General features: G+C 37.0%; 1 protein-coding gene across 2 annotated transcripts in view; it reads left to right on the top strand.

The window, feature by feature from the left end:
- LOC307169691 (uncharacterized protein) overlaps positions 1–14,296 on the top strand; it is a 52,698-nt gene extending 38,402 nt beyond the window's left edge. Inside the window, exons 5-7 of one of the 2 annotated variants that reach the window (XM_079890445.1) lie at positions 2,857–3,033; positions 4,841–5,086; positions 11,126–14,296. In XM_079890445.1, coding sequence (XP_079746571.1) covers positions 2,857–3,033; positions 4,841–5,086; positions 11,126–11,133 — 431 coding nt within the window. In that variant the 3' untranslated portion in view covers positions 11,134–14,296. Of the gene's footprint in view, positions 1–2,856; positions 3,034–4,840; positions 6,300–11,125 lie in introns of those variants that run through there. The other variant, XM_079890443.1, reaches the window with a different exon arrangement.
- Positions 14,297–14,970: the final 674 nt, after the last annotated feature.

Below are 14,970 nucleotides of genomic sequence, written 5' to 3' on the forward strand. Positions count from 1 at the left end.
CTCACCGATCGGGTGCATCCAGCCGCAGCCGATGTCGATCGGGGAGAGCTGCATGAAGTCGAACAAGCCTTCGGACACATTTCTAACCGGCATGCACTAGCCTCCCGAGATAACAACAGAAAAGCAGGTGGGAAATAATTAGCATAGCTGCTGTTCATAATAATAATGCATTCGATCTGATTCAACTGTAGTAATAGTGGTGGATCTTTCATGTTTCCTAAACTCTTGTCACAGTGTGAACACTTGTAAGGTTTTTCTCCAGTGTGGATGTAACCCATTAGTAGGATTTAACACCAAAAAAAAAAAAAAGAAAAAAAAAGAAAGGGGGTGGTGGTGTGGCGCAGTGGATAAGACACATGCCTTTGGTGTGAGAGACCCGGGTTCGAATCCACTGTGAGACACCAATGTGTCCCTGAGCAAGACACTTAACCCCTAGTTGCTCCAGAGGCGTGCGACCTCTGACGTATATAGCAATTGTAAGTCGCTTTGGATAAAAGCGTCAGCTAAATGAATAAATGTAAATGTAAATGTAGTATAAAAGGTATTATGTGAATGCTTGGCTAAAGAGATGCGTCTTTAATCTAGTTTTAAACTGGGACAGCGAGTCTGAGCCCCGAACAATATATATCAGGAAAGCCATTCCAGAGTTTAGGAGCTAAATGTGAAAACGCCCTCCCTCCTTTAGTGAACTTGCAGAAGCCTCGAATTTAGTGATCTTAAAGAGCGCGATGGATTGTAGGGCGATAGAAGTTCCGTTAAATAGGAGCTAAACCATTTAGGGCTTTATAGGTCAGTAGTAATACTTTGTAATTGATACAGAACTTAATAGATAACCAGTGTAGAGACGATAAAATTGGTGTTATATGATCATATTTTCTTGACCTAAGAACTCATTGGTGAATGATATATTTTGTTTTCAAATGGTGATTTGTAAAGAGGCAAAAGTATTCTCATGTGATGTGTGCAAAGTGATGCGTGCACATTGAATTGAAGTTAAAGAAAAGATTTCAGTGAAAACAGTTACTGGTCAGTGAACTGATTGTTTAATTCATTAATTTTATTATTATTCATTAATTAATTATATTTCCTATTTTATTTTATTCACTGGTTTATTATATATTTTTTATTTTATTTGTCCAGTTAGTACTGTAAACAACCATTTAAACAATTAATTGCAGACACACATTTAAGATTATTAAATCTTTTTTTATTTATTTTTTTATTGCAAGTTGTGAGACCCCGAACCCAGGACTCCAGACATTAATATAGGTTGTGATTTATCTGTATTTGGTGAGCTCAGACCCAGTAGATATTTTTCCTCCTTTCTTTTTTTTTCTTTTTTTTTTTTTTGGTGTTAAATCCTACTAATGGGTTACATCCACACTGGAGAAAAACCTTACAAGTGTTCACACTGTGACAAGAGTTTAGGAAACATGAAAGATCCACACTGAAGAAAAACCGTAACACTATTTTAATACTTTCCTTCACAGCTGTGTATAAAAACTAAAAAGGCTCAGAAAAATGCAGATGATAAGAGACATTGGTGATTTATTAGAAGAAGAATGAAAAGACTCCTTATACAATTTTTTTCCAAGCTGCCACGCCAGAACAATCGCTCCAAAACCTCCTGAAGGTGGTCTCGGACCGATTGCAAACAAACTCTGGGACGGTTCGCTTGAGGTGTGAAAGCAATCCGACCGAACAGACCAACAAACCAAATGATATCATAATTCTTGCTGTCCCGATGAAGCCTTGATTCTTGCTCTGCATTATAACATTCATATAGTGTTTGCTTGTGTCTTGACACTGTTAATCACAGCACTTTGAGATCCAGATTTAACAATCTAAGCGTAGGCTAGTCGGGCTGAAACTAGCAAACACTGTATCGCTCCGGGTAGAGCCCAGAGAGAGCGTATGAATTTGTTTTGTGAAAAGTTGTAAGAGTTTTGTGTTTACTGAATATGTCTGTAATGTGCAACGCATTGACTCTTCTGAAATAATATTGGGAGTTTACAGTGCTTTTTATATTTACACAATCATAAAATATGTTTTACCCTATACTTTACATTGTTAAAATGAAATTGAATACCCATTCCACATTTTATGTTACTTCTAAATATTTTATACAGAGTCTGTGAGAAATGAATGATCTAATTTCTTTATTGCTAATGTAGTTATTGGAAAATCAAACTAAATTTGTTCAAATACATATCCCGCTGTTAGGGTAGGCTAGTTATTTTTAAAAGAACCAGAAAAAAAAAACTAGAAAAAAACAGAAAAAAGATGGGTGTTTTTTTATTTATTTTTTTATTATTGATGTTTTATTTGATTTGATCAGTTTTTTAGTAGTTCAGCATATCCTGACTCAAATAAAGTCAGATCTCTGCTGTTGATCTGTAAAGATTGTTTCAGGAGTGTCACTATTAACAGCTGCTAAAAAGCCTCTATTTTGAATGTCTATAGTTTAATAGTTTTCAGCTCATTCATTATGCTGATGTCTTCAATCACCTGTAAACTGACACTTAAAGCTCATTTCACTTGTGTCAACAGACTGAGACCACTTTTGAAATCTACAGTTTATTTTGTTATAGTCAGTCAGTGATAAACCATGTTTTATGTAAAAACGACTACAAACTAATAAACGATTAATAAAAATACACCTAAATGTGTTGCTTATTAATCTGTTATTAATCCTACTGTATATTCTTACATTTTCTTTATATTTGTATTATTTTAATTCTGGTATTGTTTTTCTACATGTTTTGTACAACTGTACATTTTGATAGATGAACATAAACGCATACAATGTGTAAAATTGTGAAAACAAATGTGATGATTTATTTTTGATGTGGGCAGATCTGCTCCTCCTACCACACACTGATTCCCCTTCAGTGAAGCTCCTCCCACTGCAGTTCACCAATAAATGCTGGATTATTCCCATCAGTCTACAAGTGAAGAAGATTGAGGACAGTGAGAACATGAGTGATCCAGAACTCTGCAGGATAAAAGATGAAGAAACTGAAGAACAAAGAGGTTGGTGTTTATTTTTGATTCTTTGTTAATGATGCCAGAAATCATTAGGTTATAAAACTTCAAGCAGTTCAACAGATTTTGTGGTTGTAGTAAAAAAAAAAAAAAGCTATAGGAGCTGTGAAATAACAGTTAAAGTAAAACCAATGAAACGAAATTCATAAGACTGTATATGAAAAACTATGTAAAAAAATATATTTAATAGGCTACTAAAGAGTTAACAAATCTACAAGCCAAGTATACTTTGAATACTTAATTATACTTTTAAGTGTTTCTCGATCAAAAGATTGAGTACAAGTACAGGCCAAATATACTTGGACTTTTCTCTCAGTATAAGTCAAGTAAACAAGTGTAATTTAAGTATATTTCTGAGAAGTACATAAAGTATATTTATGAGAAGTACATAAAATGAAGACTGAAAGTATACTTTCTTATTTTTAGCTGAAAAGAAGTATGCTAATAGAACACTTGAATACACTGCTTTTTCGTAAGGGTACCCCTTATTTTATACTTGATCTATAGATAAAGGCTGGAGTTATAATATATTATATTATATATTTTATATATAATATAGTAATATATATTATAAAAAATATATATATAACTCTCTCTCTATATATATGAATCTTATAAATAGATATATATAAATATAAATCTTAATGTAATGTACATTTTTCATGAATGTGTTTTATAATAATGTTCCCCACTAAACTTAACATTTCACTAAATGTTTGGATTTAATAAAATTACTGTACACCAATTTTTTTATTTTTTTATTTTTTTGCTGCTGAAAAATTACAATATATTTTGTGTTGATGTAGATTGATAATTGTTTTTTAATTTGTTGTTTTTCTCTATTATTCTCTATATTAAGTAATGTGTGTATTTAGTGCAATGTGTTTAGTAACCAGTTCCATACACAGAGAGTTATAGATAGATATTCTACAACCATCAGATGGTTTATGAAAATATGGTATCGGTGCATCCCTAGTTGGGGATGTTGCATCCCTCAACATCAGGAACTCAAACTAAATACTATCCAAGTGGTTTTATTTTACATTTTACATCTAGTTCACAATTTCTGCAACCATGTTACTGAACTTTTGTTGTAAATATTGAAAAGATTTGACATTCACATGATTTTATTAATTTCTAGAAATAAACATAACATTTCTAAATTAAACACTTTTTTAAAAAATAAATCATTTTTTTCCGGAATAGGTAACAGGAAGGCAACTTTTGTGTAAATGAACCAAATACTTATTTATAGTGAGGGGTGCACATACATAACTGGTGTACATGTGGTAAAAATGAACGATGCGCACCAGAAAACGTGGAGGGAAGCGCTTTTGAGTAGCAACATGTTTGTGGACAAGGACACGTTTACTCACTGGAGTAGGATTTTTCTCCATCTTTGTTAAGATTTGATAAACAATCATGATGATAAGTGTGTTCATTAATTATTAGGGGTGCAACGGATCGTATAGTTGATCTGTGATCCATACGGGACAGGCCCCACGGTTCGGCACACATGTGATTCGTGGATTAACTGCTAAGTTTTACCATCTTAGAGTGAAAGTTACCGTTGGCAAAAGTATCATTTGGACGTGTTTTGTCTCACCAATTTGCACATTTTAAACGCAGAAGAAGAGGTGAAAATCAGGACTCACGCTGTTATCTGTGCGCAGTTATAACTTTCATATAGTGTCTGTCTACTTTCTGCTGTTACATCAGTGTTCACTTTCCCCCTTCATATTTCTCTCTTTGATGTTTTTATGATTTACAGAAAACTTTTTTACTTTCATTTTAGACTTGCAGGAGGAGAATGTGGAGAGCGAAGAACTGAGTGAAGCGGAGGAGAAACAGCATGATGTCAAACATGGAAATAAATCTTTGAGTCACTCACAGAAAAGAAGATCAAACAAATCTTTCACCTGCTCTCAGTGTGGAAAGAGTTTCTCATACAAACAAAGTCTTAAACGTCACATGAGAATTCACACCGGAGAGAAACCTTTCACATGTGATCAGTGTGGAAATAGTTTCTCATACAAACAAAGTTTTAAAGTTCACATGAGAATTCACACTGCAGAGAAACCTTTCACATGTGATCAGTGTGGGAAGAGTTTCACAAAATTAAGCTCTTTTAAATCACATCTGCGTTCTCATTCAGGAGAAACACCATTTAACTGTGATCAGTGTGGTAAAAACTTTCTTAGGGCAGATGGCCTGAAGAGCCACCTGAGAGTTCATACAAAGGAGAAGCCTTACATGTGTTCTTTGTGTGGAAAGAGTTTTAGTTGGCTGAGTCATTTAACAGTACACCAGAAAATACACAGTGGTGTGAAGAATTATATGTGCTTTGATTGTGGAAAGACTTTTATTACAAACGCTGAACTGAAACAGCACCAGAGAATTCACACTGGAGAAAAACCTTACAAGTGTTCACACTGTGACAAGAGATTCAGTCAGTTAGGAAACATGAAATCACATGAGCGGATTCACACCGGAGAGAAACTGTATCACTGCCCTCCTTGTGGGAAGAGTTTCACTAATTCAGCTTCTCTACTCAATCATACAAAAAACAAATGTCTGAAATCATGATATAATGTTTCAATTCATCTTCAGATCCAGCTCTTTCAAATGCAATGCTGTGTCCTCATCAAACGTGACTCAATGACATGTTGAGCAATATCATTACATGTAAATCAGGACCAAATCAGACATGAACTTTCCAATAAATGTTTCTTACGCTAAAACAGTGTTAAAAAAGCTAAAAACCGCCATCTACTGCACATCTTTCTCTTGCATGGGTGATGCATTGTATTCTTTCATGAGAATGTAGTGCCTCATCCACCCCAGAGGATCAGACTACTTTAATATCCAACAAACTTTTCTTAATGCTATTTGTTGTTGTTGCTAACTCATAACCAGCTTCATTCCGTTATCCCAACATGTGTCGGTATTGTAGTGAAATATTAGAATTTTGATATTATGAACCTACTGTTGTATTACAAATTTATTAAATGTTTAATTTAGGTTTCCACTACAATAGTATATAAACTGAGAAAGTGATTATTGAGTTTACAGCAAGAGATTCCTGCCAGACCTGTTCTTCCTTTGTAAGTTAAATAAGTCAGATCACGGAGACGCTAACCTATTGTTTTTAATGGCTCTTTGAGCCAGAGCCACAGTTCAGACGTTGAATCGTTAGGCTGATTGGATTAGCACATATGCGTTTGAATGGTTATGCTGATTGGATTGAGACTGGTAACACGCTGGAGTCTGGGCTGGGTTCCTTAACCTGTATACCTAATTTACATGCTTTGTTCAGAGTCTCCACTTCTATGTAATCCCTCCCCTTTTTGAATGTGTATAACTGAATACTGTATTAGAAATTAGACTGTTGGAAGAACTGCAGCACGTACAGTGAAGATCTCAATAAAGAAGAACTTCTGTTTGAACGCGATCCCAACGTCTCCTGGTCTCTTCTTTGAAGAAGACAAAAGTTCCCAACACTACAAACACACTTCCAGATACATATGCACGCATACACAGATACATAAGAAGCCCAAAGCGCAGAAGACTAAAAGGACACAAGAATGCCCATATATGGGGAACAATGTCGACATCAGAATGTCACATGCTTTAGTTCCTCTGAAAAAAAAAAAGAAACTGCATTGGAACAATGTAACCCAGTTTCGTATAAATATGACTGCATTTTTGACTGAGTTGTTGCATTTTTGATTTTGATGTCGTGTGCATCCCTGGGGAGAAATTAGTTATCTTCTAGCTCAGTTTATTAACTGAGATTCTTTTAGCTTTTTTTCTCTTCTGTATTATCTTAACTTGAAGATCTCAGATGGGAACAAGTTATTTTTTTTATATCTATTGCTTGATTCTGCTTACAAGGTAAATAGCCTGTGTAATTTTTCACTCATACAGGACTGCCCTGTTGAGATTGGATAAGCTGAAGTATTATAATGTAACCTTATGATGATTTGCTACAAATGTTAACTATTGTGTAACCAGTATTTTTATCTTTTGTTTAAATACATTTTTTATTTCTAAAGACAAACACTTCAGCTTACAAAGGGTGGTGGGATGGGTGGAATAAGACGTGCGCGAAATGTGATAGTCGGTGAAGAAGTAATCCAATCCCATTCAAATTATTCACTATAGAAAGTGAAAGTAAAAACTGACAGATGAGAGCTGAATCTCAACATGTTCTGATAACGTATATAGGCCTAACCTTAATTTATTTTCTTAATATTTCTCTTGTGGCCCATGGTGAAAAAAAAGATAACTTCTATAACATCTTCATTGCTGCGCGGCGGTTATGTGATGCGCTATGAAATTATTGAGGGGCTAATCAATTGTAATATTGATTTGATAATAAAAGTAGCCTCATTTTAATAATTGTAACAGACCTTATGTTTGATTGTGTTATGATGCATTAATTCTGGATGTGCTGGTGCTCGTTCTATGTGTGTGTGCAATGCATTTTCCCCTCGCGGCTTGCCGTAGATGGGCAATTAAGGTCATGCATTGCGTACTTGGGGTGTCACAGTTTTCGGGTTTTCCTCTCACATGTGTGTGAGACGTTTAATAGCCTAAAGTCAAGAACAGTTCAGACAGTTCTCGTTTATTGTTATCTTATTCATAAAGTGTTTAGACGAACGCTCAGTCACATAATCATCATTCAGATCACCGCGAAGGGGGGCTTGAGATCATCTTAGGGGGGGCTAAGCCCCCCCAAGCCCCCCCTTGACGCCGGGCCTGGCTGGAAGATGACATTATTTATCTATATAGTTGCTCTGGAGAAATCAGTGAACTAAATAGATAATTAATGATTTTTTACAATGGAAATGAAAGCTTTAGTGTATAGTTCTGCCAGGAAGACTCAATTGTTACGTAACTTATTACCTTCTCATCTATGCAATCGTGTTCTAAAACTTATAGTAGTATAAAAGATTGGTACACATGTCTGAGGTCGCAGATGCTGACGCCTACATTCACCTCCATCCTCCCCACCACCAGGATGGTCCCTGTCCATACCTCGCGGGGGTCTCTAACTCCCCTAACCCATTCCTCCCGGGGGTTGGCTTTGCTCCGCCTTTGTCTTCAGGCAGGAAATGCAGATTCCGTACCCTCGGACTGTGAGCTACGGACGGGGCCTACGCCAAAGAACTTTATAACACAATACTTGCTTGCTGGGCTGTTAATAAATGTGTACTTGTTTCGGTATTTTGCCTCCCGGGTCTTTCTGGTAGAAATGAATCAACACTGAACTTACTTAAGCCAGACAATGACACTATTTCATTGATTACATACAAGATGGCGCTGCGGATGGCAGCCTCGGTGTGGAGCTCTCCAGTTATTGTGTTGTTTTTGTTGGTTTGTTCTGCGTTTAGTCATAAAAAAATAAAATAAATAAAAATAGCTCTCCATGCCCTAACCCTAACCCTTCCTGACGGACCGGCAGCAGCGAGTGAAACTGGGAAAACTCACATCCAGGACCCTCACCATCAGCACTGGCGCACCTCAAGGGTGCGTTCTCTCCCCACTGCTCTTCTCCCTGTACACTAATGACTGCACTTCTAAAGACCCCTCTGTCAAGCTCCTGAAATTTGCAGACGACACCACTGTCATCGGTCTCATCCAAAATGGTGACGAGTCTGCTTACAGACTGGGGGTTGAACAGCTGGCTGTCTGGTGCAGCTATAACAGCCTTGAGCTGAACACACTCAAAACAGTGGAGATGATCGTGGACTTCAGGAGAAAATCCCCAGCACTCCCCCCTCTCACCATCATGAACAGCACTGTGGAAGCAGTGGAGTCATTCAGGTTCCTGGGCTCTACCATCTCTCAGGACCTGAAGTGGGCAAATCACATTGACTCCATTGTGAAAAAGGCCCAGCAGAGACTGTACTTCCTTCGCCAGCTGAAGAAGTTCAACCTGCCACAGGAGCTGCTGATCCAGTTCTACTCAGCCGTCATTGAGTCTGTTTTAAGCACTTCCATCACTGTCTGGTTTGGTTCATCTACCAAATCGGACATCAGGAGACTACAACGAACAGTCCGGACTGCAGAGAGGATTATCGGTGCCACCCTGCCCTCCCTCCAGGACCTGTACTCTTCCAGAGTGAGGAAGAGAGCAGGTAAAATCATTACCGACTCCATTCACACTGGACACCCCCTGTTTGAACTGTTACCGTCAGGACGGCGACACAGATCACTGGCCACAAAAACATCCAGGCACAGGAACAGTTTCTTTCCACAGGCCATTTCCCTTCTGAACACTTAACATGCCCCCCAGTGTAAAATTTGATCATTTATTTTTTATTTGGGCAGATCTGCTCCTGCTACCACACTCTGATTCCCCTTCAGTGAAGCTCCTCCCACTGCAGTTCACCAGTAAATGCTGGATTATTCCCATCAGTCTACAAGTGAATTTTTTTACTTTTTGTAAATTTGGAGTGCTGTCAGTACAGAGAACAACGACAAAAATCGGTGTTGCCTACACCGTGTTATCCTTTTTTTTTAAATTTGCACCCTGTTGACTTCAATGGGGCAAGTTTTAAACCTGCTTTTAGCCTCTTAACATCCTTGATGTGTCATTACAAGTGCCCAGCCATGTGAGTGATTCCTTCAGAGTGAACGCGGGTGAATCTGCAGTAGATGTGAAAGATATTATGAATAAAAGTGATGTTAATTCAGCCAGCGCACAAACCTGTATTTACATCCTGTTTTCGGTCGAAGTCCACAGTAGTCGATTGTCGAGTTCAAGGGCATAGGTTTAGTTAACTATGATCACGCGCGTGAACTCGACAATCGACTACTGTGGACTTTGACCGAAAACAGGAAGTACATTTTAAAAAGAGGATAACACGGTGTAGGCAACACCAATTTTTGTCGTTGTTCTCTGTACTGACAGCACTCCAAATGTACAAAAAAATGAGCTCAATGTTAAAATTGACCGGAGTTCTCCTTTAAGGTTATAAAACTTCCAGCAGTTCAGCAGATTTTGTGGTTGTAGTAAAAAAAAAAAAGCTATAGGAGCTGTGAAATAACAGTTAAGTAAAACATAACGTACAGGGCACTTTCCATGAACTGGGTAGAAAATATCCTGAAACTCAAATGAAACATTTATATTGGTTGTCAATAGGGATGCACTGATCCAATATTCAGTATCTATCAGCTCCGATACTGCAATTTTTGAAGAAGACTGATCCAAATCCAATACTTTGCATACTCATGGTTGTTACTGTTAAGCTCCACAAAAGGCAAAAAAGCATAGTAAAGCTCCTGAATTGTTTGTGTGCAGTATGTTGTGTTGGACAGATTAATATTTACTCTTCAGAAACTCTTTCTCAGCCATCCTCTATTCAACATTTAAATAGTGTCACGTTCTGTTACGTCAGTCAGCGCGGTAAATAGTCAGAGTTATATATAAATGTTATAAATAGCTTAGATGTATATAAATATAAATCTTAATATAATGTACATTTTTCATGAATGTATTTTCTTAGAATACAAAAAGCTATTTTTAATTTGTTTTAACATTTAACCAGATTTCCACTACACTTATGGTCATATAGATATTCTACAGATATCAAGAAAAAAACAGATCGGTATCAGCTGATGCTGATACTAAGAATTTGTAATATCGGATGGTTTATGAAAATATGGTATCAGTGCATCCCTAGTTGTCAACATCAGGAACTCGAACTAAATAATATCCAAGTGCTTTTATTTTACATTTTACATCTGTTCACAATTTTTGCAACCATTTTGCTGAACTTTTGTTGGAAATATTGAAAGAATTTGACATTCAGATATTAATTTCTAGAAATAAACAAAATATAAAAATTAAACAGTTTGTTTTTAATTAAAAAAATGTGTCCTGAATAGGAAACAGGAATGCAAATTTAGCGTAAATGAACCATAGACTTATTTATAGTGAGGGGTGCACATACATAACTGGTGCACATGTGGTAAAAATGGACGATGCACACCAGAAAACGTGGAGGGAAGCGCTTTTGAGTACCAACATGTTCATAATAATAATAATAATAATAATTATAATAATTATAAGACCCTTAAGGAACACATGAATATCCACACTGGAGAGAAGCCGTACACATGTGATCAGTGTGGGAAGAGTTTCACACATTTTAGCGCTTTTAAATCACATCTGCCTACTCATTCAGGAGAAACACCAGTTAACTGTGATCAGTGTGGTAAAAACTTTGTTAGGGCAGAATACCTGAAGATCCACCTGAGAGTTCATACAAAGGAGAAGCCTTACATGTGTTGTTTGTGTGGAAAGAGTTATAGTCATCTGAGTCATTTAAACGTACACCAGAAAATACACAGTGGTGTGAAGAATTATATGTGCTTTGATTGTGGAAAGACTTTTATTACAAACGCTGAACTGAAACAGCACCAGAGAATTCACACTGGAGAAAAACCTTACAAGTGTTCACACTGTGAGAAGAGATTCAGTCAGTTAGCATCTATGAAAAGACATGGGAGTGTCCACACTAGAAAAAAACCTTACAAGTGTTCACATTGTAACAAGAGATTCAGTCAGTCATCATCTCTGAAAACACATGAGCGGATTCACACAGGAGATAAACCGTATCACTGCTCTCCGTGTGGGAAGAGTTTCCCTCATTCATCTTCTCTACTCTATCATACAAAAAACAAATGTCTGAAATCATGATGTAATGTTTGAATTCATCTTCAGATCCAGCTCTTTCAAATGCAATGCTGCGTCAAATGTGACTCAATAACATTTTGAGCAATAACATTACATATAAATCAGGACCAAATCAGACATGAACTGTCCAATAAATGTTTCTTATGCTAAAACAGTGTTAAAAAGCTAAAAACATTCACGTCTTCTATTCGTTTTACCTCCATCTACTACATACCTTTCTCTTGCATGGGTGATGTATCTGCATTATATTCTTTCATGAGAATGTAGTGCCTCATCCACCCCAGAGGATCAGACTACTTTAATATCCACCAAACTTTTCTTAATGCTATTTTGTTGCTAACTCATAACCAGCTTCATTCCGTTATCCCAACATGTGTCGATATCCAACAAAAGTACAGTTATACCCTCTGTTTTCAGTCTATAAAATAATGCAGATATTATACTTTTGAGAGCTCAAAAAGAATCAGAACAAATTACAGAAAACCCTCAAGACTTTTTCTTTAGGTCTATTGTGAGGCTGCTAAGAGCGACGAGCCGGTCCCCGATCTTTACAAGAAGCACGACTGGCCAAACTCTGCTTTTCAGCCTTTCTTTTTTGTACCTTTGATGCTAACGATTCATATTTGAGGATGGATGTTTTCTCATTGAATTTCATAGAGCATCGGAAAGTTGTGTTGGATAGCGGTTCATGTTTAAATGAGGTCATCTTCTGGTTTAATACTAATTCAGGGCATTATATTCAGTGTGTCTTTGGTGGTAGATTCTGGTGCTCGAGTTGCCGATTTGTCAACTGGGATTTAAACCAGGCTAGTGTCTTCTGCTGGTTAACAACTAGTTAAATACTTATTTAAAAACTGTTTAATAAAAGATAAGACTAAAATAATATCAGATTTGTTTTCATTTTAAATAAACACAAAAAAACTGATTAAAAATCTCCCAAATATTTCTTAATTTTGGCGCTTTTTTTCATCTATATTGTGTTGATATAGCAACGAGTAAATGCACGTGTCGTCATGCTGGCATGTGTGGAGGTATTTAAAACAGGGGTGTTACATCTAGCCCCACGTTAGGTTGTGCTCTGCTCACCCCTACAATTATCTCGCCATTCAGATGTAATTAAACCTATGAATTGTTTAAAAAAAAAAAATTATTGTAATTTTTGCCAGCACTATTAAAGAATCTAAGACATTTAATAGGCTTACTACATGTTCATGTGAGACAGACACCACCAGAGGGAGATATATACACAACATTTAAAATATAGTGCATGTTTGCCAAAAATTCAAGTGGTGCTCATTGCAGAGCAAAATGGGTGTAACTTGACCATGTCCAGCTTCACACCTTCAAGTCCTGCGTGAACAGCTGATATGGGTCATCTTTGTATATGACAGCTATTATATATAAAAAAGGTAACTGAGTTTTGTTGTGTTTTTTAAGTAACACTAGTGTACTGCAGATGTCATCCAGTGAACATTGTACCTGACGTCATTTCAATAAACTATGCTTGGAGCTGAATAAAACAACAGATTTAATTTTCAGCTCTTGGTGTGAGCTCTGTCACATCTCAGAGTGACTTGTATTAAAATATTATGAACAGATGAACAAAGACTCAAGATAAACCATCATGTGGATTCATTATCTACAGCAGGGTTTCTCAAACTCGGTCCTGGATGACCAGTCCTGCACAGTTTAGCTCTAACCCTGATCAAACACACCTGAGCAAGCTAATCGATGTCTTCAGGATCATTAGAAACTCACAGCTGTGTTTGATCAGGGTTGGAGCTAAACTGTGCAGGACAGTGGCCCTCCAGGACCGAGTTTGAGAAACCCTGATCTACAGTACGATTACTCATAAAACATAATGCATGGCTGGCTGAATTTGGAATTGTATACTACACTTGGGGCCTATTATTAGGCTAATACCCACCGTATGTAAACATTTAGCATTTAAATGAATATTCACACGTCATCATTCATCCTTATAACTCACCCTCATTATTCTTGTCTTATGACTCTTAGAAGGTACTGTAGCAGGCACGATTTTAAAGGTCCAGTGTGTAACGTTTTTAGTAGTTCATTATCAAAATCTGTATGTGTCCTTTTCATGAATATTTACCACCACCATCAATTCCAAGTATTCCTTTAGGCTTGAAATTGTACATTTACACATGCATAAACAGTGGGGGTTGATGCTCCATATTCAGGCGCCATCATGAAATACGTTAGCCGGTAAGGGACATACAGGATATACTGCCTACTGCTCCGCATTTCGCGTTTTCGCCTTTCGTGAAGGCTACCGTACCTGTAATACGTACTTTGAACTGCGTGGCGCGAGAGAGTTGATTGCGATATATTATCTCAATGCTAGATGGGAGAATTTCTTACACACTGGACCTTTAACAGGCTGTTAAAATGAAATTCCAAGAAAAGTGCTGCATTTGCCAAAGTCTTAATAAAGGAATTTTGAAAGAACCACAAATGTGCAGTTTGCTTTCAAGTTCCTCAAGCCAACATCTATGCTGTAATTAGAGTCGTTCTGAAATAAGCCTGTTGATTACTTATTGGTTCTGGATGGAGAACTGTGATTAAAGGAGAACTCCGGTCAATTTTAACATTGAGCTAATTATTATTTAATAATTTTTAATTTTTAATAATTATAGTAATCGATTGTCGAGTTTAGTTACCTATGATCACGCGCATGAACTCGTCAATCGATTACTATGGACTTCGACCGAAAACAGGATGTAAATACAGGTATGTGCGCTGGCTGAAATAACTTCATTTTTATTCATATCTTTCACATCTACTGCAGTCAGATTCACTCGTGTTCACTCTGAAGGAATCACCCACATTGGCTGTGCACTTGTAATGACACATCAAGGATGTTAAGAGGCTAAAAACAGGTTTAAAACGTGCCCCATTGAAGTCAACAGGGTGCAAATTTTAAAAAGAGGATAACACGGTGTTGGCAACACCGATTTTTGTCGTTGTTCTCTGTATTGACAGCACTCCAAATTTACAAAAAAAATGAGCTCAATGTTAAAATTGACCGGAGTTCTCCTTTAAAGTCGAAACTGAGTCAAATAGCCCATCCAAACCGGTTATAGAACCAAATAATTGAAATGAACAAAACAAACTGCAGGCAGAGTTGGAGCACAGCTCACGTCTGACTCAGAAAGAACCAACGAGCCGGTTCAACTGCAGTCAAAGCTTTCTGA

The sequence above is a fragment of the Squalius cephalus genome (genome assembly GCF_949319135.1).
Source record: "Squalius cephalus genome assembly, chromosome: 13".
NCBI classification, from domain to species: domain Eukaryota; kingdom Metazoa; phylum Chordata; class Actinopteri; order Cypriniformes; family Leuciscidae; genus Squalius; species Squalius cephalus.